Source organism: Grammomys surdaster, unplaced genomic scaffold (assembly GCF_004785775.1).
Source record: "Grammomys surdaster isolate TR1022 unplaced genomic scaffold, NIH_TR_1.0 142, whole genome shotgun sequence".
In the NCBI taxonomy this organism is placed as follows: Eukaryota; Metazoa; Chordata; class Mammalia; order Rodentia; family Muridae; genus Grammomys; species Grammomys surdaster.
Genome location: NW_021604600.1, coordinates 7,001,698 through 7,027,020, shown reverse-complemented (window position 1 = coordinate 7,027,020; position 25,323 = coordinate 7,001,698). Strand labels below are relative to the sequence as shown.

The 25,323-nt window shown below is 42.0% G+C and overlaps 1 protein-coding gene across 2 annotated transcripts in view; it reads left to right on the top strand.

Moving 5' to 3' along the window:
• Xpo6 (exportin 6) overlaps positions 1-25,323 on the top strand; it is a 99,348-nt gene that overhangs the window by 48,751 nt on the left and 25,274 nt on the right. Inside the window, exons 8-12 of one of the 2 annotated variants that reach the window (XM_028764133.1) lie at positions 619-745; positions 9,749-9,858; positions 19,052-19,160; positions 20,549-20,638; positions 21,936-22,005. In XM_028764133.1, the coding sequence (XP_028619966.1) occupies positions 619-745; positions 9,749-9,858; positions 19,052-19,160; positions 20,549-20,638; positions 21,936-22,005 (506 nt within the window). Of the gene's footprint in view, positions 1-618; positions 746-9,748; positions 9,859-19,051; positions 19,161-20,545; positions 20,639-21,935; positions 22,006-25,323 lie in introns of both variants that reach the window. The other variant, XM_028764132.1, reaches the window with a different exon arrangement.

Here is a 25,323-nt window from a genome sequence, read left to right as displayed (position 1 = left end):
GTGGGTCGCTTTCCTCTTGGAACCTCACCTACAAAGTGGAAGCAGAGACTAAATTGCCTTCTTACAGCCTTCCTCCGTTGGACTGGAAAGTCACCTTAGAGTGCAGTAGATGTGCAGTTCTTAGTGTGTCAGAGGGAAGGACAGAAACTGCATTGTGAGTCTCACTGTGTTTATGTAGATGGCGTCCCCTCTGGATAGACTTGTTCTGCTTCTGCCTAGTGCATTTTAACTTAATATCAGCTCTCAAGCAAAGACCTGATTTTTCTAGGTTTGCCAGATTTGAAGAATCTCTCATCTCCCCAGCATCTTTTAGCAGCAACTCTTTTCCCTTAAGTGGGTCTTAACACTAATGGATAAGAACATACGTGAGCTTGAGTTTGTAACAAGCAGGGCAGATAGTGTCTGAGGATTAAAGCTACTTTTCTGCTGTGTTTCAGGTGATAATGGAATGAAGGGTTGCCTGTCTCGTAGGTAATTAATTGTTGCAGGCCTTTGTGTTTTTAACTGGAAATGTATGTTTGTATAGTGTACTGAGAAAGAGTTTGATTGAATTTAACTTCTCTTCTAAAAAGGTGGCTATATTTCTCATGTCACCCTTTGTCTTCTTGTCTTATGTAGCTACATTGAGAAGTTTACTGACTTTCTGCGGCTCTTTGTGAGTGTTCACCTAAGAAGAATCGAGTCCTATTCTCAGTTCCCTGTGGTGGAGTTCTTGACCCTTCTGTTCAAGTATACATTTCATCAGGTAAAGCACCCAAACTGGCCTTCTTTTCCTAAACAGAGGACTCCCTTCTTAGTTCTAGGAGAAAGACACCCCCCCCCCCGCTTTTATAGTAGACTTTATTATAGGATGATTAATACATTCAGTCTTTGTAAGAGCCCTATGCTATATCTCTTGCTATTTTTGCATATAATCTCTATTTTATAGGTAAAGAGACTGAGGCACAGAACAAGGTGCTGGGGACACACAGCTCTGGGTGGAGCCAGGCTTCAAGTCTGTAGTCCCATCTCATTGTTGTGCTAGATAAACAGGACAGAGGAAAAGTCTGAGGTTAAAGCCTTTGAAATATTATTTTGTTTTTTTGAGTTCTTAATATAATTACTTCATTTTTCCCTTCCTTTTCTTTCCTTCAAACCCTTCCATATATCCTTGCTTGTTCTCTTTCAAATTCTGGGCCCTCATTCTCCCAATTGTTGTGGTTGTGGTTGTTGGTGTGTGTATTTGTGTGTTCCTAAAATGTATAAAGGGCTTTCTTTCTGTTATGCAGCTGCTATTAAAGTTCTCTAAAAGTCTACAGTAAAGCACTCATGAGTTAAATTTGAGTGACACCCAATTTTGTCCCAATTTAACAAAGACTCTGCATTTCTTTTGGAGTTTAGGAGCAAGATACATAACCTTCTGCATAGCCCAGAGTGCAGGCCTTGTTTGTGGTAATCCTTCAGCCTCAGCCTACTTGAGGACTATGAGTGTAGTTATTTATTAGCCCTTCTGGCAAATGCTTGTCTTTACTGAATTTGCATCCCAGTTACCCACTACTGTATAAACATACACATAGGGTTCTGAAAAGCTCTGTTAAGGTATAGTTTCACATGCCATGGAATAATTTCACTGTATCTGAAGAGCTCAGTGAATTGAGGATTCTGTGGCCATCGCGCGTGTAGTCTGCTTTTCATACTCCTTTGCCTGTTTGTGTGTGTTTTTAAAACAGACTTTTCATTAAAGTATGACATACGTCTTGGTTACTGTTGTATGGTGGAGACACCACGACCAAGACAACTTTTAAAAGAAACCATTTAATTGGGGGCTTACTTACCGTTTCAGAGGCTCTTGGTCATAATTACATCAGGGAACATGATGGCAGGTGGGTAGGTATGGCCCTGGAGAAGTAGCTGAGAGCTTACATCTGATTCACAAATTGTAGGCAGAGAGAGAACAAGAGTGGGCCTGGTGTGGGCTTTTGAAACCTTGAAGACCACCTTCAATGACAACAAGGCCACTCATCCTAATCCTTCCTAAACAGTCTACCAACTAGGAAATAAATATTTAAATATATGACCCTATAGGGGCCATTCTCATTTAAAGCACCACAGCACACAGGAAAAGAGTCACATTAACACACACAGTTTGAATTTTCCCCAAATGAGTACAGCCCCTAGAGCTACCATTCATGTTAAGAATGTACTAGCTACCAGAGATCTCTGCACATGTGCTTCCCTTCCCCACCCCTCTCCTGCCTTCTCCCTAGAAATAACCCCAGCTCCATCTTAACAACACAGGCTAATTTTGCCTATTCTAGAGTTTCTCTGAAGAAAAGCATGTGATGTATATTTATTTGGTCTGGCTTTTTTGTTTGACATTGTGCTTGAGGTATAACTGTTGCGTGTAGTGCTTTGTTCGTAATAATTGTCTTCTACTAAATGGGAATCCATTCTGCTGATTTGGGCCTTCTTGGTTTTGAAGAACCGTGAATCACGGACCAAGCAGTCTTGTTTTGTTTTGTTTTGATATAGACAGGATCTCATGTAGCCTAGGCTGGCCTTAAACTTGCTATGGAGCTAAGTATGACCTTGAGCTCTTGAGCCCCTACCCCCACCTTACAGTGCTGATACTGCAGTTGTGTACTACCATCCCCACCCATCCTTTGTTTGCTTGTTTGTGAGATAATTTCTACTTATCAGAATGGCCTTGAATTTGTGGTAATCCTGTTTCAGTGTCTCTGAGACTGATTACAGTTAAGCACCAGCGTATCTGATATAATTTTGAACATACTTTTTGATGTAGTCAGGTAGCTCTTTCTATTAGTATGTCCCTGGGATGGCACTGCTGGGTGAGTGAAAGATGATGTAAAAAAAGTTGACTTTAAAAAAAAAAACAAACTGCAAGGGTCCAGGCTAGGAGTGCTATATGTGTGGGGAAAAAAAGCAAATGTTTGATCTGAAAATGAGCCTTTCTCAAAGAGCGTCAGGGTGTCTTAAAAACTGGAATACCTAGAAGTGGCAGTGAGCTGAACCGTTCCTGGGAGCAATAGTGAACAAGGAGGTCATAGAGGAAGACCCAAGCTGAAGGAGTGTCAGGATAGAGAGGACAGGACCTGCAGAACCGGAAGAGAAACATCCTGTGTGCACCAGACCACTAGTGGGCAGAGGCTGGAGGAGCCAGTGAAGAGGCTGTGGGGGTGAGGGCAGAGGAGGGGAGCAGCTGCTGTGATGGAACAGATCAGAGATGTCTTAGAGGATTTGGAAGAAGGTGAACCGGGTGTCAGTTAGAGACTGTAGCTTAGCTGGAGCAGAAAGAGGTCAGAAGACAGGGCTTATATGGGAACAAGGAACAAGAATGCCTTAAAGCTCACTTGGAGTCAGTTCTGTGCGTAAGCTCTGGTTATTTCTGTTCTGTCTGTGCCCCGGCACAACTCATTTTTATTTCTGTGGCTTTCAGTGTTCTCATCTCAAAAGATGGACTGTGAACTACAATGGGGATAATTCAGGACCATCTCTAGTGTGTGTCTCTCAGTAGACTTGTATGTGTTTTCCGTGGAACTGATAGTGATAGTTTTATATATTTGTATGTCATTTACAATTGGGAAAAGAGAGTCAGACTTGGTCAAGAAGCAAACAAGCCCTCTCTTCCTCCCTTTACTTGGAGATTGTTGTCAGACAACCTGCTTCTATTCTTCAGGCTTCCCATAAAAGAACTTTCCTTCTAGAAGCAAGCTGTGGGAGAGTAAGCTTGAGGTTTGGGCTGTGCTGAACAGCAAGCTGAGGGACCGGAGTTAGCAGATGCTCTGTGCTGGTTACTGTAGGAAAGATAGAGCTGAGCACTAACATTTCCTGGGGAGATGGGAGCAGATGTCTATTTGCCCCAGATAGGGCCCAATAACAGACCGAGTTATAATTTCACCAAAGTCAATTTGGTGAACTGCCAAGGACCAGTCTCATCTTCGAGAGGGGTTCTGAGGAAGGGGTATTCAGGAGCTGTGAAAGGACTCGAAGTCAATTGTGGGGCACAAGTTGACAGCCTGAGTTCTGCTTGAGACATCTCAGCTCTCACAGACCAAATCCCTGTCATATATTTATGTATTAATTTAGTCTTCCACCTCAGATTCTCTCTTGATTATCCTACCAATTAGCATTTTTTTTTTTTTTTTAAATCTTAGCCCCTTGACTCTGAGGAAAAGACAGCAAGCACGTTTTTCCTTAATGAATTCAGTGATCTGCCTGCCTTTGTAAGCACAGACAATAAGCTTGCTGGGTGGGATCTGTTTCTGAGATCACCATTCCCACCAGACCTGGGCCTAAACTCACTCTGTCCCACCGACCTTGAACTCAGGAATCTGCCTGCCTTTGTATCTTTCTGACAAGTTGGCTCATAGTGCAGCTGCTTCTGTTCTCTTGATCCATGAAGCCCCTCTTATAATTCATATTGCATTCCTTATATTTTGCATAGTTGAGAAATCCTGTTTATATATTTTTGAACTGATGTTTTCAGAGTTCTTTCCCACAACCTTAAGGGCTGTCATGAAGATCACAGCACTTACTTTACCATTTTTACTAAGGACATAGACACACACCCAATTACCTTGGCAGGGAGAATAAATATTTTCCGAAGGAGGAACATGAAGATGTATATGTGTGTGTGTATATATACATATATATATGTGTGTGTGTGTGTATGTATGTGTGAATATATATATATACATATATATGTATATATATATATGTATATGTATATATATTATATTTATATTTTAATGCAAACAAGCCACATACATAGCAATTGTCAACACTCAATGGAAGCCCATGCCCTGCTGGCTCTGCTCCAGGGGCTGGGAGCCATGTCACAACATCCCTTTCATGACCATGCAGGACTTGAGAGTGAACCTGTAGATTTTTGGGATTGGTTACAGACTTATGGGCAAGAGTTTAATTTACAGGAGCATGGGTAAACCTCAAACAGCTACATCACTGTAAACTCCCACTCCACTATGGATAGAGATCACATGGAAGCTGTATCATAGGGTCCCTTTCCAGTTAGCATTTTACTTCCTGTATAGTCTAGCATGTCCCAAGATAAGTTGTAGTTGTTGGGGGAAGAGGGGACTAATGGCTAGACTTCTAGGTGAGGGTTCTGGACTTTTTTTCCTTTAACTGCTTAGGAATGTCTATAGCTCTGTTGCTATATAGAGATCTGGCTGTCACTATATTCTGCTCATTAGTAGCTATGGCTACTGTTCTGGTTAGCTTTCTGCTGCAGTGATAAACACCATGACTATAACACAGAGAGGAAAGAGTTTATTTGTTTTATAAGTTACAGTCTTACTGAAGGAAAACCAAGGCAGGAACTCAAGACGAAACCCCAGAGGAATGCTGCTTATTGGCTTGCTCAACTATCTTTCTTAAATAGCCCAGTCTCACCTGCTTATGGATGGCATAGTTCACAGTGAACGGAGTGTTTCTGCATCAATTAACAATAAGAAAAAGCCTCACAGACATGGCTACAGGTCAGTCTGATCTGGGCAATTCTCCATTTGGGGTGTCCCCCCTTTCTCAGGCAACTAGGTTTGTGTCAGGTTGACTGCTGAAGCTAACTGACAACTACAAAGCTGTGCTGTTCAGTTATTATTATTATTATTATTATTATTATTATTATTATTATTGAAGTGTGTGTGTGTTAACTTGACACAAGCTGGAATCATCTGAGAGGAAGGAAGCTCAATTGAGAAAATGCCTCCATAAGGTTGGTCTGTAGTAGGCAAGTCTGTGGGGCATTTTCTTGTCTGGTGGTTGAGATGGCAGGGCCTGGCCTACTGTGGATGGTGCTATCTGGCTATACAAAAATATATATACACCTAGGGTGTATACAAAAATAACTCAGCAAGCCAGGAGGAGCAAGTAAGTAAGCAGTCTTCCTCCATGGCAGCTGCTTTAATCAGTTCCTGCCTTCAGGTTTCTGCCCTGACTTCCTTCAGTGATGGAGGAGGGTGACCCGAGAACTGTATGCTGAAATAGACCTTTCTCTCTCAAAGTTGTTTTGTCATGATGTCTTATTATAGCAAAGAAACCCTAACTATGACATGAGCCGAGTTAATCTCTACTCCACAATGGCATCATGTTATGACAGGAGTAAAAGAATGCCGTATAACGTAGGCTGTACATTAAGGCCAGGCTAGAGTGCAGTCTTGGGGTATTTAAAAAGAAAAAACAGGAGACATCCTCAGGATTTTCAGTTCTGTGCTCACTAACAGTGCACTCTTACTTTGTCACAGCCTCCTATTTTTGAAGTGGGAAAGGTTTCTTTTTGCTTAGACTGTATCATGGAGTATACTTGATATTGTCTTTTCTCAGAACCATGGGTATTACAGTACTGTAAAACATTTTGAAAGGAATAGTTGGACAAAGCTGGTGTCTTTCTTCAGCTGCTTCTCCTTTTCTGCTCCCTTCCTGTCTTCTTCTTTAGTCTGGGCTTTGCTGCAGTCCTGTGACTGCTTCTTACCATCCACTTGCCTCCATTGTGGCTCTTTGGCTGTTCTGCCTCTTGGGATAAATCTGTAAGACTGAGGCTTCTGTCTTCCAGCCCCTTATCTCACTGTGTTCTCACCAAATCCCTCATGACCTTGCTCATTTCCTTTTGTTCCTTCCCCAGAGCTATACCTGGGGTGTCACAGTACGGGCTCTGGACTGGAAGCTGAAGTTCTCATTCTATCCCTTAGCTGTTCTGTCAACTTGGATGGGCAACTTCACTTTTGAGAGTTGGGTTTCAAAACTGTAAAATAGGAAGAAACAAATGTCCACTTTCTAGGGCTCCTACAAAGACCGATGCAAAACGCAAAACGAATCACCACTAAAACATTTAGAAGGCATGTGATTAGTTAGCCCTAGAATCAGAAAAGTAAATCTGAATTACTTTTAATAAACAGATACAGAGGGTTCTGAAAATGTGAGTGATTCCAAAAGTCAGGTTAGCCTGTCCTCTGTATACATACATGGCTGTCGTCAAAGGCTAGCACATAGGCAGCCTGTGGGCAGTGCACTGGCCTCTTACAGTGATTTCATCAGATGAAGGAGTGATGGATAGTGCTTTCAGCTGTTCAGGGCTAGAAGGGCACCTGTTTCTAACCTTAGCCATCTATCTGCATATTCTTGAGTGTGTGTGTGCATGCATGTGCTTTGTAGTGGCTTTTATAAAACATTTTCATGTGCATTTGATCAGCAAGTTCTTTTGAGGGCACCAGAAGGTATTCTCAAACTAGGAGAAGACAGTGAGGTGGCTTACTTGAGGGGAGCTCAGCAAGTCAGCGCTGTGACAAGACTGTAGATGTTGTATGGATAGCTTCAGTGGGCCAGTCTACCAACTCTGTGTTACTTTCCTGTATATGAAAATCAGTTTACCCTGGTTCTCTGGGTCTGATTATGGACAGTTTGGGTGGTATTAGGGTATCCCTTTAGCTTTCTTTATTTTGTGAGGTGGCGGTCTGTATAGTATTTAACATTTTTTTTCTCTCTGGTTCTGGGGCTAGACCTCAGAGTCATAAATTGGTTAGATAAATACTCTGCTGAGCTACAAATGTTACTTTTGTTTTGTTTTAAGACAAGATCTTATTCTGAGTTTCTACTGACTTTGTGATATTGGTAATCTTACTGCCTCAGACTCAAAGGAATGCGAAACTTAATATTCTAATAATTTTCCTGCCCAAGATTTCAGTTTGGTTACTTACTCCCTTTGCGTGCGTGCGTGCGTGCGTGCGTGCCTTCTTTCCTTTCTTCCTTCCTTCCTTCCTTCCTTCCTTCCTTCCTTCCTTCCTTCCTTCCTTCCTCTTTGAGAAAATTCTTTATATGTCATTAAAAACTTATTTCCTTATGGATCAGAAATGGAATCTTGTCCTAATTTGTTTTCTGTTGCTGTGATAGACACCATGACCAACAGCAGCTTGGGGAGGAGAGGGTATTTGGTTTACATGTCCCCATCACCGACCGTCACTGAGGGAAGTCAGGGCAGGAAGCCAAGCAGGATCAGAGGCAGGAACCATGGAGGAAAGCTTCTTCCTGACTTTCTCCTCATGAGGTGGCACTGTCCATAGTGGCCTGGGCAATTGTACGTCAATCATTAAGAAAATATCCCAAAGATAAAGCTCACAGACCCAGTCTGATGGAGGCAATTCCTCAGTTTGAGTATCTTTCTTCCCAATATGTGTTAGTTGACAAAAACTAAGCTTAATAGAAAAAGCTCATATGTTTTCTTTTAAAAAATTAAAATTTGTCTCATTTATATATTTATTGTGTGTATGTATGTGATATGTGTGTTTATGTGGTAGGCATGTGCAAACGGCACGGACATGTGAAGATCAGAGGACCGCTTTTGAGAATTGGTTTTCTCCTTCTACCCCAGGATTGAACTTAGGTGGTCATGTTTGCACAGCCATCAGTTTTACTCTGAGGCATCTCTTCAACGTGTCTCTCCCTCTCCCTCTCCTCCTCCCCCTGCCCCTCTTGGGTCCAGAGGATAGAACCTGGGACTTCACACATGCTAGGAACAGGCACCCTTCTTCATTGAATTACATGTCTAACCTTGTTTTTTTTTTTCCCCTTTGTTTTGTGCTATATTTTCTTTTTTGAGAAAGGATCATGTACCTCAGGCTGTCCTCAAACTTGCTATGTATTGGAGGCTGACCTTAAGGTCCTTCTTGGTCCTCTTGTCCTGCCTCTAGAGTCCTAGGATCATAGGATCATAGGAATGTACCATCACACCCAATTTAGGGAATGCAAAGGATTAAATCCAGGACCTTGAATATAGAGGGAAAATATTTTGCTAACCAACCCCCACCCCAGTCCAAGTTTCATCTTCATTTTGCATTTTGTGACAGTCTGCTTAAGTTGACCAGGCTGACCTCAGAGTCACTCTTTGGCTCAGTAAGGCTTTGAACTTGAGATCTGTCTTCCTTAGCTTTCTGATTAGCTGAGATTATAAACCTGTACTACCAGACCTTCTTACTCCCAATTCGGGGCATGGTGAGGTAGTCAGCTAGCAGATGAAGGAGTCTTGTAGGTGACCAGAGGTTGAGTTTGTTAGGGATTTTGAGGAGTTGGAGAGGAACACATGTTAAAAGGAAAGAAAGAATCGTGGTTCCTAGATTTTGCATTAATAGGTTTTCTAGGCTTTTAAGAAATTTGCTAAGGATGACTATCCAGGTCTTCTCCTCTTCTGTTTGTCTTTGTCAGCTGGTTTGATGTTGCTATTGGCCTGTTTGCAAATAGCATGATACTCTGGGGTGCTATGTATATAGAAAGACCTGCCATTGTACTTTTCTCTTTGTCAAATGTATAGACTGTTGCCTCTGAAGGCACTCTGACTTACATTGGGTTTTGTGATAAGTTTGTAGTAAAAAGGACACAGCTCTGGTCAGAGGAGTCTGCTTCTGTTGATGACCTTGAACATATATCCTCTAGAGATCAAGCTTCTTTCTCAGAAGTCACACAAAGTAGGTGGTTTATGAGAGCCCTCTCCACACAGGCTCCAGTTTCCTTGGTACCTTCTGTAAGCCCTCTAGAGCATTCCCCTCATGAGATGTCCCATGGTGCCCTTGTCTTGTTCCATTTCACAGGGTCTACTAGTGAAGACAACTGACTCAGAGTCCTTAGTGGAGTTTATGAAGATGGGACCAGAGGCCTTGTTTTTGCCATTCTGGTGTGTGTGTTTCTAAGCATGACAGTTGCATTAAATAATTTCATTGTCTGGATTTCTTTTGTATCATAGCCTACTCATGAAGGTTACTTCTCTTGTTTGGATATCTGGACACTGTTTTTGGACTATCTGACAAGTAAAATTAAAAGTCGTCTGGGAGACAAGGAAGCAGTTCTCAACAGGTAAACTTCAAAACACCAGTAAACCAGATAGTCACTGTTGCCGGTTTTGTGCCCTGAGGGGCAGCCATGCTGTTGGGCCTGCTCAGTAGAACTGGGTCAGAGAAGTTGCCCAGAGCAGCTATTTGAGCATTTTCTTTTTTAACAAAGTAACTTACATTTAAAATTTTGTATGTATGATAATGCTTTTGTGGTTTTTTAAGGTCCTAGTTTTAGAGATACAACAAGTATTTGTTGGATGAAGTAACATGACAGTATCTGAGATTTGTTTTACAACAACCCAGGTGTAGAGCCTGGAAGGCACAAGCTGACCTCCCAGAGAAGTGACCTGGGAGGAGTTCAGAGTTCATTATGTTGTTTGTAAACTTGAGATGGGTCACATTTATTTTTTCTTTTCTTTTCCTTTTTTTGTTTTTGTTTTGTTTTTTTGTTGGATTCAAGACAGGTTTTCTCTTTGTGCTGGGATTAAAGGTGTACACTACCACCACTCAGTGTATCAGTGTTTCTTAAATTAGTAAATACTTCTCATGAAACAAATAACTAGGAAAAGAGCTGGCCCTGACAGAGCACACTGGTCCTAGCACTATGGAGGCTGAGGCAGAAGGGGCACAGTTTAATGACTTTCTCCTTGCTAGGACAAAATACCTGACAAGAGCAACAGTGGGAAGGAAAGCTGTGGTAGTTTGAATGTGAGTGGCTCTCATAAGCTTATATATTTGAATGTTTAGTTCCCAATTGGTGAACAGTTTAGGAAGGATTAGGGGTGTGTGTTCTTGTTGGAGAAGGTGTGTCACTAGTGGTGGGCTTTGAGGTTTCAGAAGCCCATGCCTAGCCCAGTGATCACATGAGCTCTCAGCCTCTGCTCCAGGGCCATGCCTGCCTGCTGGATGCTCCCTGCCATGGTTATGTGCTAACCCTGTGAAACTATAAGCAAGTCCCAATTAAGTGCTTTCTTTTAAAAGCTGCCTTGGTATCTCCTCATTACAGTAGAACAGTAACAAAGGCGAAAGGTGTGTGTAGGGGTATGTATGTACGGGGTGTGGATGGGTGTCACACTTATACTCATGTGCCAGGACAGCTGATTATTCTGTACTCAGAGGCAAGAAGCAGATAGAGAAAATGCTATACGAATGCTCAGTTCTCTTTCTCTTTTTTTATTCAGTCTAGAACTCTGCCCCTAGCAATTATGGTGGGTGGGTCTCCCTACCTCTGTTAACCCAGTTGAAAATCTTCACAGTCATGCATAGAAGTTTGTCTCTTAGGTGATTCTAGATCCTGTCAAGTTGACAGCATTAAAACCACAATTACTTTACTACTACTGCTGTTTTGGGTTTTTTTTGAGACAGTGTATCTATGGCTGGCCTCAACTCATAGATTTGCCTGCTTTTGCCTCCCAGCCCTAGGAATTAGAGCATGTGCTGCCATGCTCAGCCTTTACTACAGTTTTCTATCTGTTTGCTTTTAGATAGTGTCTCACTATATGTAGCTCTGGGTGTCCTGGAACTCACTCTGTAGACCAGGCTGGCCTTGAACTCACAGTGATCCACTTGCTTCCTCTTCTTGAGTGCTGGAATTAAAGGTGTGTGCCACTACACCCAACTCTTAATTATAGTTTTTAAATACAGAAAATGAAGAGTGTTTTTCTTGCTTTACAGACAGACAGACAGACAGCTTACTTCCTATCTAGTAAAATGCTTGTGCCATGGGCCTGGGAGAGGAGGAGGGAAATGTTTGAGTTCAGCATGCCAGCAAGTAATGGCAGGATCCACACACAGGGAAAGTTAGACAGCAGTAGTGCAAACCTTAGCATTTTATGTAGTCTCCTATGTAGCTGTATTCTACACATTGAGTAGGTAGGCTCAAAGATGCCTCCTTTTGTATTCCATTGTCTGTGGACCATTGTACCAGCCCTGATTCTTACATTTTAGCGTAGTCCCTAGTCGTGACAGGCACTTGGAGGCAGGGTTGAGCTCCAAGTGCTATTCTGGATACTCAGGGGAGAGGCTGCAGGTTGCACCTGGCTTGACTATAACTTCTGTGTCAGTACAGTACTGAGGAGAACAGTCACCAAGGTCACCAGGACATGGCCTCAGAAACAGCCTGGGTTCTGAAAGCTCATTCTGTAGTTTGTGTTTGGTTGTATTTAGGTAAGTTTGCTCAGGAAGCTTTTGTTTCTGTTTGACGGTGACAGTTGCTGAGATTAGGAACTAGCATTTAGAATGCTTGGCATGTTGTAAGTTGTTAGTAAATGGTACCAGACGGTTGTCACTGCAATAAAGTTCCTGGAGGAAAGGTTTATTATTTTAACTTGTGAGTTCAGAGGTTTGCTTAGTCCACAGTGGTTTGCATCTTTTGTTTCTGGGCGAGGCAGAACATAATGGTGGGAAGCAGGGGTGAAGCAAGGCTGATGACATCACAGTGGCTGGGGAAGGTGAGGGCCATGAGCTGGTAGAGGGAAGAAGAGACCAGGGACAAGCTACATCCTTCCTTTCAGGTCATGAGTCTAGTAACCTACCCAACCACCACCCCTCAAGACCCTACCTCTAATTGGCATATCTTCCACGTGTACATCACTGCAGGACACTTCAAACCATCATAGTGGTGGAGGTAGTCAACACCCTTCCCTAGAATTCTGCCAAATTGAAGGAAGTAGATATTTCCTCTTGGGAAGAGAGGTTGTAGTAGGTCTCTAGAACTCTTTTCACTGCTAAGGTTTTCTGGATTTTTAAGTTAAATACTGGAATTCCAAGTTTAAAATTTTGTTCTTTCATTTGCAAACATTTTTTGATTACAGAATAGCTTCTGAATTGCTTTAGTGTCAGGTCAGATGAGTCATGGCTGGAGAGTGTGTTCATGCAGCAGAAACCTTATTGCAAAATAATAGGCCTGGTGAGGTTACTGACTTTGACAGTTGCATTTTGAATGTGATTCTTTGAAGAAACGCTATTAAATCAAAATTTGTTTCTTATCCACCAAATAGGCATGCCCTTTGGTTCTGGGATTGTACCTCACTCTCCTATGTTTATGGTTATATCTTGTAGTTTTGGGGAATGAACTATAAAAATGATTAACAGCAAAACAGTCTTTAAATCACAGAACAGACAGCAAGTATGGAGGATATAACATCACAAAGGAGATTGCTAGTATTAAAAGTACAGGTTCCTGGAGATTGTGTGTACCAGTAAGTGGGACAGTGATCTAGGGAGAGTAAATACCTCTTCTGCTTCAAGGATTCCTTTTGGTCAGGTATGAGGCTTCACATTTCTGCCCTCACAATGGATATCTTGCAGGAGAGTTAGGATTTCCGAAGTCATGCATATAAAACATGGACACAGTGTTGAGCTATGTATTAAACACTAATGGTTACAGTGATGATGAAGAAAAGAAATAATGAAATACTGGTGCCACTTGGCTATAGTGCTGACCATGGACAAGCTAAACCCACCTTCAGGGCAACCTGCCATCTTATAACACAGTGCTCAGAAATTCTGGCTGGTTCCTTTAAATTCTAGGAAATTTTCTTATTGATAGTTTTATTTTTCCTCATGAAACTTAATTTTTCATGACTTATTTTTTAAACATCTATCTCTATTTATTTATTTATTTATTTATTTTTGTGGGGGAGGGAGGGAGAGAGAGAGAGAGATTGAGATTGAGATTGTATGCCATGTGGGTACAGGTACCTATAGAAACTAGAAGAGGGTATCAGATCCCCCCAGAACTGGAGTTCCAGAGAGTTGTAAGTCATTCTTTGTTGGTGCTAGGAAACAAAATCAGGTACTCTTCTAAGAGCAGAACCATTCTTAACTTCTGAGCCATTTCTCTAGCCTCGTGGCTTTTTTTTTTCATTTATCATAATTGTAGTATAAATTATGGAACAACTTTAAAAGTTTCATTGTCATTGCAAGTTTCTAGTTTTAAAGTCCAGGATCTCTTTCCAATTCAATGTCTCTTAACTGTGAACTCCTGTAAAATAATAAATAATTTGCTGATTTTTTTTCTGCACATAGTGATTTTACACACATACCTTTAGCAAAGCAGAAAAATGAAATCCTCAAAACTTGTCTGATTTCTGTTAAACAGTAACCACCTCCTCGGACCTGTTTTTTGTACTTAACACTCTAGTGTAGTTGAAGGAGAGGACTGGGAGAACAGCCCCAAGACAGTCCACATGTGTGTACAAAGGAATAACAGTGACCTTCACCCTGTGTTAGTTAGTGCTTACATTATATATCTCCACAACAGTATGTGAGTGCAGAAGCTTCTGAATTAAGGGTTTGAAGGTTTTGAAATCACTCCTCTGTCTAGTGTATCAGAGATGAGCTGTGTTACAGGAGTGATTAGCACACTTACTTTTACTATGAGCGTGCAAATGTGATTGAATGTTTGTCATCTAATAACTTTTGTAATCACATTTGTGACTTAAGCCAGAACTTCAAAACAGACTGATCTATAGGAAATAGTCAGAAATTGTTTTCTTGGTGTCTCAAATGGGAAGCGTAGGTGTGGTTAAGTCACAAAGACAGTACTTAGTTCCTGTCCTTGTGGTTTTTGAGTTTTGCATCATTTGTTACAACAAAGTGGCGTTGTAGGTTACAGACTTTGAAACACAAATTACTGAGATTTATTTGTAGTTCTAGGAGCTTGGAAATGAATGTGTTGGAAACTGCATGTTTCTTGTTCAGTGAGAATGTTCAAGTTTCTGGCTGAGAGCTGGTGGGAACTTGAGGACACAGATAGATGCCTGTATTAGAATTGTGGGTGGAGTTGATTGTCCTGTCATCAGCTAACGGTAGTAGCATAGAGAGCCCCCATCTCAGGTCCCATTTGTTCTTTTGTTTTGGGATTGGTTGTATCTTCCTCATACTGTGGATGAAAACCCTGAGCGTGTGGGGCCTTGGCTTGCAGTTAGTACTCACTGAGAAAGTGCTTGCTGCCTGTTCTCCCTTTTCTCTTGGTGCTCATCTATGGGGCCAGGCATTTGTGTAGAAACTTGAGTTTTATAGAAAGAGGAAGAAACCAGTGTGTGAAGCAACCTGAGTTATTGTGTCATGTTCTGTGAATCCCTTTGCCACAAGAGTACTGGTAAGTGCTGGTTACAGAGCAGCTCAGGAATTTGAGTGTCATTAACTTAGACTGTTAGGCAGTTAGCTCCTTCAGGGAGGTGTTTATGCACCAGTCATTTTTTCATAGAGGATTTTGTATCAGTCCCTTGTGGTTACTCATGTGAACTCTGTCTAGTTTCTGTGTGTTGACTCATTTTCATGCTCATTTGCTTATTTGTATTTACTATATACCTTTTTAGCTGCTTTAACTTGGCTAGTTTTGTCTAGCTGAGTTTGTGTCTACTAGGGCTTTTCTCCATTTATACATATGCACAAGGTTTTTATTTTGTGTGTATTAGTGTTGGTCGGTTTGTATGTGCACCACATTCATGTCTGGTGCCCAGGAGAGCATCGTATCTTCTGGAACTGAAGTTACCGACAGTTGCTAGTTACTGCATGAACACTGGCGGCTGAACCCGTGTCCTGTACAAGAGCAGCAAGCCTAACACAAGTACATTCAATACTACAAAATTTCCCTGAAGTGTTGCTTCAACTCTATTAAGAGTTTGTTATATACCATGTCACTTAATTTAAATTATTAATCAAATTTCACTTTAAAACTTCTTTATTTAACTTCCAAATATTTGGGAGTTTTCCATATATCCTTGTTAGTGTTTCCAGTTCAGTTTTGTGTTCTGGATCTAGTTGTATGATTTTTAGTTCTTTTAACTTTCTTAAGGGGCTGGAGAGATGGCTTGGCAATTAAGAATATTGGATCTGGCTGGTCAGTGGTGGTGCACACCTTTAATCCCAGCACTTGGGAGGTAGAAGCAGGTGGATTTCTGAGTTTGAGGCCAGCCTGGTCTACAGAGTGAGTTCCAGGACAGCCAGGGCTACACAGAGAAACCCTGTCTCGAAAAAACAAAAACAAAACTAAACAAAGAATATTGGATCTGAGTTTGAGTCCCAGCACTCATGGTGGCTCACAATAATCTATAACTTCAGTTTTAGGAGATCTGAGCTCTATTCTGGCCTCCTCAGGTACCAGGCATGCAGGTGGTAGACAGACATAAATGCAGGCAGAATACCCTTACACATAAAATGAAATTTAAAAATTTATGCTCAGAGGGCCTGTCATGAGAAAGCAATACTGCTGGTTACGATCTAAACTCAACCCTTCTTACCTCTTTATAGATAGATCCTGTACCCAAATATAGTCACACTGAGGGGCAGTTCTTTTACATATGGGTTGGGTTGAGGAGAGACACAGCTCAGCATTTTTCATCTGAAGAACCTCATAGAGGATTGCTTCCATAGTGTTAGTGACTGCTGATTAACGTGACGCTAGCACCTGCTGATTGTCTTTTTCATGGGAAAGGCAGCTGGAGGAATTCCTCAGACAAAATGTGTAGGACTCCACCAGTGCGCATGAGCAGTGGGGGGGAGCGGTGCGGTCCTACTGCCTTGCTGAGAAGACACCACAGTCAAAAGCAACATGGAGGAAGTGGCTTATTTCAGCTTATAGTTCCACGCCACACTGCATCACAGAGGAAAGGCATTGTAGGAGCTGATGCAGGGAAATGCAGCTTACTGGCTTGCTCTTAGGACTTGCATCGCCTGCTTCTTATGCACCCCATGACCTCCTGCCTGGGGTAGTACTACCCACAGTGAGCTGGCTTTCCTATGTCAATTACTAATTAATAAAATGCCCATAGACTTTCCCTACAGGCCAATTTGGTGGGAACATTTTTTCAGCTAAGGTTCTCTCTCCCAAATGACTCTAGCCAGTCAAATTGACATAAAATTAGCTAGTATACCCAAGCCAGTAGTTTCCTTTACAGTCTTTTTTGTCTATTGGGAAATGATGTAGCTGTCCTCAGTGCTGGTGTTCACTTACTCAGGGTGGGGTGGTGGCGGCAGAGAATAGGTGTAGACAAGTAGCTAGGGTCTCTGTCCTATCCACAGGCCTTTCTGATGGCCACCGTACACTTTGGGAGATGAGTTACCTGTGTGCCTTTAGTACAGTTCCTGATGGGGTTTAATTTCTAAGACTTACAGGACTTTTGCATATAGAGTTACCAACTGGCAGTGAAGTTTTTGTCTCACTTAAGAGTTCTGTGTAGAGAGTCTTGGAATTCCCTTTTAGTTGGGCAGTGGCAAAATATATTTTCTAGTGTGAAAGGAATTTTCTTTCTGTGAGAATGTTTTGATCTGACATAGCAATTTTTAGCAAAACACCTACAATTTTATGCCACAGGCAAATAGTGCAGTCTTGTGAGGAAGGAGCAATGCCTGCTCATAGGTAGGAAATGAGCTGTTGTACCCACCTAACTGAAGTGTGATAGCCTAGGAGGACTGTTAGAAGTCTTAGAGTATCTCTGTGGCTGGTAATGCTTAGGACTACATGGACTGTAGTTGACCTTAGTATGATTCTTTCAAGTTCAGCTCTTGGATTGGATGGTTAATTGGTTTAGGGTACTACCAGGAAAATGGGAACCACATTTATTTTAACTGAGATTGTAATGTAGACATTTGTTTTAATAGGTGTTAGAAGGGTAAGCATACAATGAGGGAGGCAACACAGTTGATAACTATAGGAAGCAGTTCCATCTATAAGCCCGGGGCAGAGGAAGGGGTTAGATAAGCTCCAGGTTGCGGTGAGGGTTCAGGTCTCTAAGGAGTAGGCCACATCCTTTGTTCCAGGAGCCCTGAGGAGGCCTGGGAAGCTGGCATTTAGGTTCCTTTAGGAGCTCCTGACCCACTGAGCATGCATATGATGCAGAGGTGGTGCTAGGAATGTAGAGTGATGTTGGAAAGGCCATGGAGGCATAGCTGTTGCTGGGCAGCATTGCCAGAGAGCAAGCCCATGATGAAGCTCTTCACCATTCTTGCTACCTTGCAGTCTTCCTCTGGCATCCCTGTGACAGTCTAACAGGTCCAGTAGAAGTATACTCTAGAGAGTTTCAACTCCAGCTCACATTGCTTACAGGTGAGGGAACCATGTCTTAACTGCTCTTAGAAACTTCTCAGGAAAGGCAAGCATTTAGCCAGCATAATCTAGTCTTGAAAATAAATGGTTTGGGGCCCGTGTGGTGCCAGGTATTCTGTAATAACATGGTATCTTCTGTGGTAGGTTCTTACTATGGAAAGTAGCCAGATGTAGGGCTTGAGGCATTTCTTTGACAGTTACTTTTAGATACAAACCAGAGGGTTAAGATTTCTCTAAGGCCCTTTTTATTTCCTTTTAGTTTCTAAATGGTCTTAAAATTAATTGAAGATGGAGTTTTGGATTTGGCTGAAAGCCACTGGTATTTGTAAAGAGAACACGAGATTTGAGTTAGGGAGCCCTGGTTTCAGGAAAGCTAGCTTTGTTGATCTTGAACAGTTTAATTGTAGTTTTCTCTTCAGGAAAATATGGGCATTATCCTTTACCTCTCACCGATATTAAAAGTGTTAATGAGGGTATGGTGGCACATGCCTTTAGTCCCAGCACTTGAGGTAGAGGCAGGTGGGTCTCTGAGTTCAAGGCTATCTTAGTCTACAAGGCTACTCAAGAAAACCCTGTCTTGAGTCTCCCCACCTCCTACCCGCCCCAAAAAAGGTGCTACTCATTGATATTCACATAAAGTACCTGTATTCCCTAGGAAAATGATATTTAAAAAACAAACAAACAAACAAACAAACATTAAAAAAACCCTGAAGCACTTAAGGACATGTAGTAAACTGAAAGAGTCTTAAACTGCTGCTCTAGAAAATAAGTATTTGACACAAAGAAGGTAGTAATTGAGGAACATATGACACAAACATGGCAGACATAGACCTTGCTTTATTGATAATTATATATAATAGATTAATTTCTGTTGTTAAAAAGCAGAGATGGGCAGAACGGATTTGAAAATCCATAATCCAGTTACCAAGAAACAATAAGCACAAGAGCTAACTGTAAAAGAGAGTCCATAAAAAAAAAAAATTGATGTAAGTAGTAAAGTACCTGCTTATCTCTTATACACCCATGCCGACTCAAGAGAGCACCAGCACTTTAGGTGTGTCCAAGGTGCGTACTACTACTACAGTCCCAGAGTCCTGGTCAGAATCTGGAGCTGAAAGCTTTCTTTCACTTGATTGATATTGAACCTTTTCTTTTTCCCTAGGTACGAAGATGCCCTGGTCCTCTTGCTTACAGAGGTGTTGAATCGAATCCAGTTCAGATACAACCAGGCCCAGCTAGAGGAGCTGGACGATGAGACGCTGGATGACGATGTAAGGGCGTCTCTCTGCTGCTGCTGCTCTAGCTCATCGCATCGCTCTGGACACGCGGGGCAGGCGCTGCCTCTGTGGACTAGAAATAGAGTTTGAAAGGCCACATGTCCTGAGAAATGCTTTAATGAGAATGTTGTAATCCCATCCTCTGCTCTCTATCTGCCTAGCTAGATACTGACAGGACTAGTTGAAGAGGTGTTCAAATGAGAAGACTGGAATGGTAGTCTGTTAGCCATATGCTGTGAGCTGGGTTTTTGTTTTGATTTTGTTTTGTATGGGTTTTTGTTTTGTTGTTGTTCTTGTTTTTTGTTTGTCTGTTTTGCTTTTTGAATTTTCAAGAGAGGGTTTCCCTGTGTAACCCTGGATGTCTTGGAACTGACTGTAGATTGGGCTGGCCTCGAACTCAGAAATCTGCCTACCTCTGCCTCCAAGTGCTGGGATTAAAGGCGCACGCCACCACCGCCCGGCGTAAGCTGTTACTTTTAAACTGAGCCTTGAGTGTATTGCTGTTGGTGTGCTCAGTTAATAAGGAAAATATTTTCGTGGTTACAACTCTAGTGGTCCTCTCCTTGTAACTACCAACCACTTAAAAATGTCTAGTATTATTATGATGCTCAAAATCAGACTGACTGGTGCTATGACCATGACTTTGAGAGTAAATTTTTAGAGTAAGAAAAGAGATACTTAGAACAGATGCTACTTAGAACCAGACAACTTGAATTTGGATCTCTGCAGTTTTGGGCACAGAGGAGATGTCGTTTTCCGTTTTTATAAGCCTCGATTTCCTCGTGTCCACAATAAAAATGTACTTGTGTTGACAGTTAAATGAGGCTACCACAATGTGGAAAGGTGAGTTGTACTATTGACTGAACTGAGGTCAGGGCTTCCTCACCTTTAACTCTGCTAAGAATCTTTAGAACACCATATTGAAATGCATTCTGATTCTAGAGGTTTGAGGTAGAGCCAGCGTTTGTGTTGCTGGCTGGTCCCTGGGGACACTGATGCTGCCTATGAACCACACCCTGAATGATGCTCATTGAATCAGATGCACGTAAAGAAATGGCTGGTCCCTACCAGTGGGATGACAGAGAAGCCACTCAGACTTTTCACACGTGGCTCTCTGAACTCTAAACTCTTGTGATTTCAGGAGGAAAAGTGAATTGTTTTATGTGAATTATTTGATTTCTCAAGAAGTAACTTGTTAGGAAATGAACTTATATTGAGATAGCTAGACCTTTTCAAAGTTCCAAATCCCTGGTTTCACTTATTTTCTGTTTTCTCAAGATTTAACGTTTGAGAATGGATTTAAGGCAAAAGGGTGGCTGATGATGAAGAGGACAGGGTTCTGTCTGTCCTGGAAAGCTGATACCTTTGTTTCCCCACAGCAGCAGACAGAGTGGCAGCGGTACTTACGCCAGAGCTTGGAGGTAGTGGCCAAAGTGATGGAGCTCCTTCCCACACATGCCTTCTCAACTCTGGTAACTCAGCATTTGAAGGGGAAATCGAGTTGGTTCCTGCCCATAGAACATGACTTTTGTACTTACCTGCCTGTTGATCTTTTTCTTCTCCCTCTCCCTGTATCTATACATTATGTACTTTGTAGTTGCTTTTATTCATGTGCGTGCGTGCGTGCGTGCATGTTCTGTCTTATCTATATGTGTGTGGAGGGCAGCTTCATGTAATGTTCAAGTACCATCTACCTTGTTTTTTTTAAAGACAATACCTCTTAGTGGCCTATATAACTCACCAAATAAGCTATGCTGACATACTACAAGCCACAGAGACCCTCTTTGCTTTGCTTTCCCAGTGCTGCGGGTACAAGAGCTGTGCCACCATACATAGCTTTATATATTTCATGTGAATTCTAGAGATTACACTCATGTCCTCTTGTTTGTGGGGCAAGCAGTCTACCTACTGAGCCATTTCCCTTGCCCTTGTTTATTTGAAGTACTTGTTTATTTGAATACATACTATGTCTTAGACATAGTATGACTTTTAGATGTGTCTTAATGTTTATCAGTAACTGGGAGGCAGCCAGGCCAGCAGAAGTGTTACTTGCAGAAGTTGCCTTGATAAAAGACTAGCCTGTGTTCTCACTATAGATAGATTGCTAAATCTCTCTGTCTGTGTTTATATGCTGGATTTCATCTCCTCTTTAAAGACAAAATGAGTTACTGGAGTCAGTATATACTCTGCATATAACAACTACAAGCCACTAGTTGGCATTCTCTCACAGGAAGTGCAGTTTACTATGCTCATTGCCTTCCTTAGGCAAGTTTAAGTCTTGATTTATCTTGATGGTGAGTATAGAAGCCTAAGAAAGAAAGGGAGCACTATGAAGTCCTGTCTTTTAAGTGAGCAAGGGAAATATACCCAAATAACTGGGCCTGCCTTTTCTCTTTCCCATGCACATTAATAAGACCTAAGTGATAATTTCTTTGCAAGGTCAGGGACCTTCTCAGACTTGAGGGATGACCTAGCTCTTCAAGTTGCAAGTCTTAAAGAGTTGAAGCCCCTCTCTAGAACTGTAGTAGTCATGCCCCAGATCATTTGCTATCATTTTTAAAGCACTCAAACTGACATTGATTTCTTTATTGTTCTGATACTAGAAGGTTTTATCTGTAAGATTGAGGAGGGAACTGAAAGGGGGTCGTCCTAAGTACCTGTAAAGGGAAGTTGTCTCCCCATAGGCGCACTCAGTGCTTTAGTGTTAAAAATAGTATCAAAACTTGCAATTTATGATTTTTGTTTTAAACTTTGTCTCTTTGTTTTCAGTTCCCAGTTCTTCAGGACAATTTAGAAGTTTATTTGGGATTACAGCAATTTGTAGTTACTTCGGGGTCAGGTAAATTGGTCTTTACTTTCAAATTTAGCTTAGCATTAAAAAATTGGACTAATAGTTAATTATTGCCACCTCTACTGTAATAATGTGGCTTACCTTATACAGCTTCTCTTTACATCTCTTCAATTCCTAGACAGAAGTTTTTTAAAATTCCTGCTACAAAGAAGCTGTGGAGGGAAGCTAATCAGGGCAAAAAGTAAAAGTTCTGAAGTGTTTTCTTATATACCATAAAACAGCAAGTGTGCTGGAAAGAAAATGGTTATGGGCTTTTACCAGGGGTAGTGTCCACCTCTGGCTTGTGGAATGAGGCAGCCAGAGTGCCAGCCAGCTCCAGTCATTCTGGAGCTCTCCTGCTGTGAGAGGCCTGCAGGAGGCTCTGCCTGCCCACAGCTGGATGCCAAGACTTCTGGTATCCCAGATTGGAGTGGAGGGTTAACATTGGTTACTTGGCTGATAATAATTACAGCCTTTTTGTAGAACACTCATGTGTCAGGCACTATGTTGTTTACTGTGTTGTTCCATTTTCTCCTCTACTGTGAAACACAAATATTATTACTAGTTATCTGTACTTTACAGAAGAGGACAATGCTCTTCAGAGATGTTGATTTACCCAGGGCTGCATAGCTGGTTTGTGCTGATAGCAAGATTACGTATAATGAGGAGCGATGGAAAGATACCATAAACGGACATTCATTTTTGCCAGATGAAAATACCAGTAACCTCAGTCTGTGCTTTGCCTGCCCCCCTTGCTCCTTTTATCCCACTGTGTACTGCTCTTGAGCAGTTTCGTATGGGCTGATCTCACCTGTAGCTTTTTGTCAGGCCTGGCACTGAGCTTCCTCCCCAGAGGGCAGCTTACTCCTGGGTGAACTGGTCATTCATTGTAAGACCTTCATGAGGTCTCTTTGTGAGGCTGCCCTTCTGCAGGAGTTTTTAATCCTTTTCTGAGATCAACTTCCCTTCATTGAAGGACAGTCTTCTGTCTCCCTGGCCTCCCTGAAGCCCATCTCCTGCAAGTTTCACAGAGAACTTCTAGGTCATTATTGCAGTGCATACTGTAGTGTAAAACCTCAGGCTAGAGAAATCATTATTTCTTGCTTTAAAATGAGTTTTCTTCTCCATGATGAAGCATCCCTCCACACCGTAAGTTGAAATGAAAGCCCATGCTTCCAGTGCAAAGGTTTTTGAAAAATGGAAAAACTGAAAAATTGAAAAACAGTTTGTTCTCTGGTCCTCTGGTGGGTTTGCTCCCTAAAGTACCCTGAGCTGTGCTGGTCCTTCCTGTTCCCTGGTTCCCTGGTGGGTTGCAGCTCCTTCCTTCCATTTGTGGTTTACCCTTTGCAGAGCCTTTAACCCTTCAATCTCAGGAGGGGGTGGGGGGGAGTCAGGTGTAGTTTCCCATTCATTTGACTCTGTTTATGACACTTGAGTGATTATGATTGGTAGCAGAACCAGTAGAGTTGCTGTGAGGCTCAGGGGTGCTCCCCTCACCCCACCAATACACACTCACATTAGGCACACTTGCTAGCGTATCTGCTGCTGCCGATCTTTTTATCAATGCTTCCTTGGTAACAAAGCAAGGCAAACAGATGCCTCTAACTGCTCTGTGCTTCTTGCTCCTAGCAGGTCAACTTTTGCTCTTACTGTCGGTCTGTCCTGTGTGAGGACTGAACCCCTCTCTGGCTGTTCTCATACGTGTTTTTATAGTTGGCTTTTGCTGTTCCTTGTTGAGATTTTCCCTTAGCTCTCAGTAAGCCTTCAAGTTTTGGTTAGCCACACAGGCTTTCTTGCCCAGGAGATTGTCTCATTTACAGGATAGAAAAGCTTGACATTTATGTTCTTTGTTACGTGAAGGTTGAGTTCTGATTTGTGTATTCTCTGAGTGGAATACCTTAAATGCTCATGTTTGTACTTTTACCCCTTCACCTCTTGAACAAGGAAGCTGCTCTTTAGACTGCTTCCTGATAGCTTGGTTTATTGGGGAGAGGACATTTTAAAAGCCTCTGACCCTGTATGTAGCAGGACTTCCATCTAAAGGCTGTACCTCACAGGACATTTTATTCTGTGCTACTGGATGCGGCTCCTATGAGGGATCAGTAAAGAGATGGGCTTGCAGGTGATTGTGGAGTGATGGGGAGAAGATTGCCGATGACCAAACCTTGGTCAATGAGAAAAACATGCGTCACTATGTACAGTAGTGCTATGTGTGCTTCCATGGTGGGGGAGGTAGGTTTCCTAGAGGAATGGGATAGGGCTAGAGAATTTAATTTGGGATACATCCTGCTTCTGTGTTTGTCTCCCTTGCAGATAGCTCAGGAAAGTTTCATCTGCAGTTTGATTGCTATGAACCTTTTATAGAACACATATTACATTGAACTAGACAGAAGTCGTTTTATTCAGTCCAAAATGGTCAAATGTCAGCATTTTCATTTTATTCAAACCCAAAGTGTAAAATACATATACTTGAATAAAATATTGTGTAGGTACTTTTTTATTCAAGTTGCTGTGTATGTGGCTAGGCAGACCAGGCATGCTTCAAGGGGATGATGGTGTTGGTGAGGCTCCTCAGTGACAGGGATGAAGTTGTTCTTAGGCAACCTGAGAGTAGGAAAAGGTGCAGACACACAGCAGAACAAATGTTGGCTGTTGGGCATAACCGCACACTAAGGGTTTTATAGCCAGTAAGGAGGCAACAGATAGTGGTAGAGCGAACACCAGGGGAGAAGATTTGGTGATAGATGATGAAAGCCTGGAGTATGGGAGGACAGATTTGAAGAGTGCTAAGGGATAGTGAGTTTGCAGGAGCCCAAGGCTAGATCTTAACTCTTGCTTCCTGGCTTGTTATCTCCTGTGTGCAACAAGCACTTTATCAGATTCCAGTCTTTCTCCAGACTGAGAATCCTTACTGCCTTTTGATTTTGTGAGTATCTATGAAGAGACAAAGAGTGACTAAATTGAGGATATTTTGTCATCTTAGCATCACACTTACTAGGTCTGGATGTTTGTTGAAAAGTAAGAAAGTTTCAGGCCTTAGAAAATTTCTAGTTCTTTGCGATCCATAATAATTACAAAATTTAATGATGTCCTATAGGTTGTAGGATTTTAATGTAGTTAGTCCTATAGTGAATTAGTGATCGGATCTTCCCTATTTTAAGGCTGAAGAGACAAGCATGGAAGGGTTGATGGTGCTGTCTACTGGACCTGAGCCCTGTGTCTTTTTTTCCTGTTGTGCTGAGCTAACACCTGGAATAGAATGCATAGCACATGCAGTTCATTTTTATCAGGGTCAGTCTTCTTTCAGCTTGGGAGAGTTCATTCTGA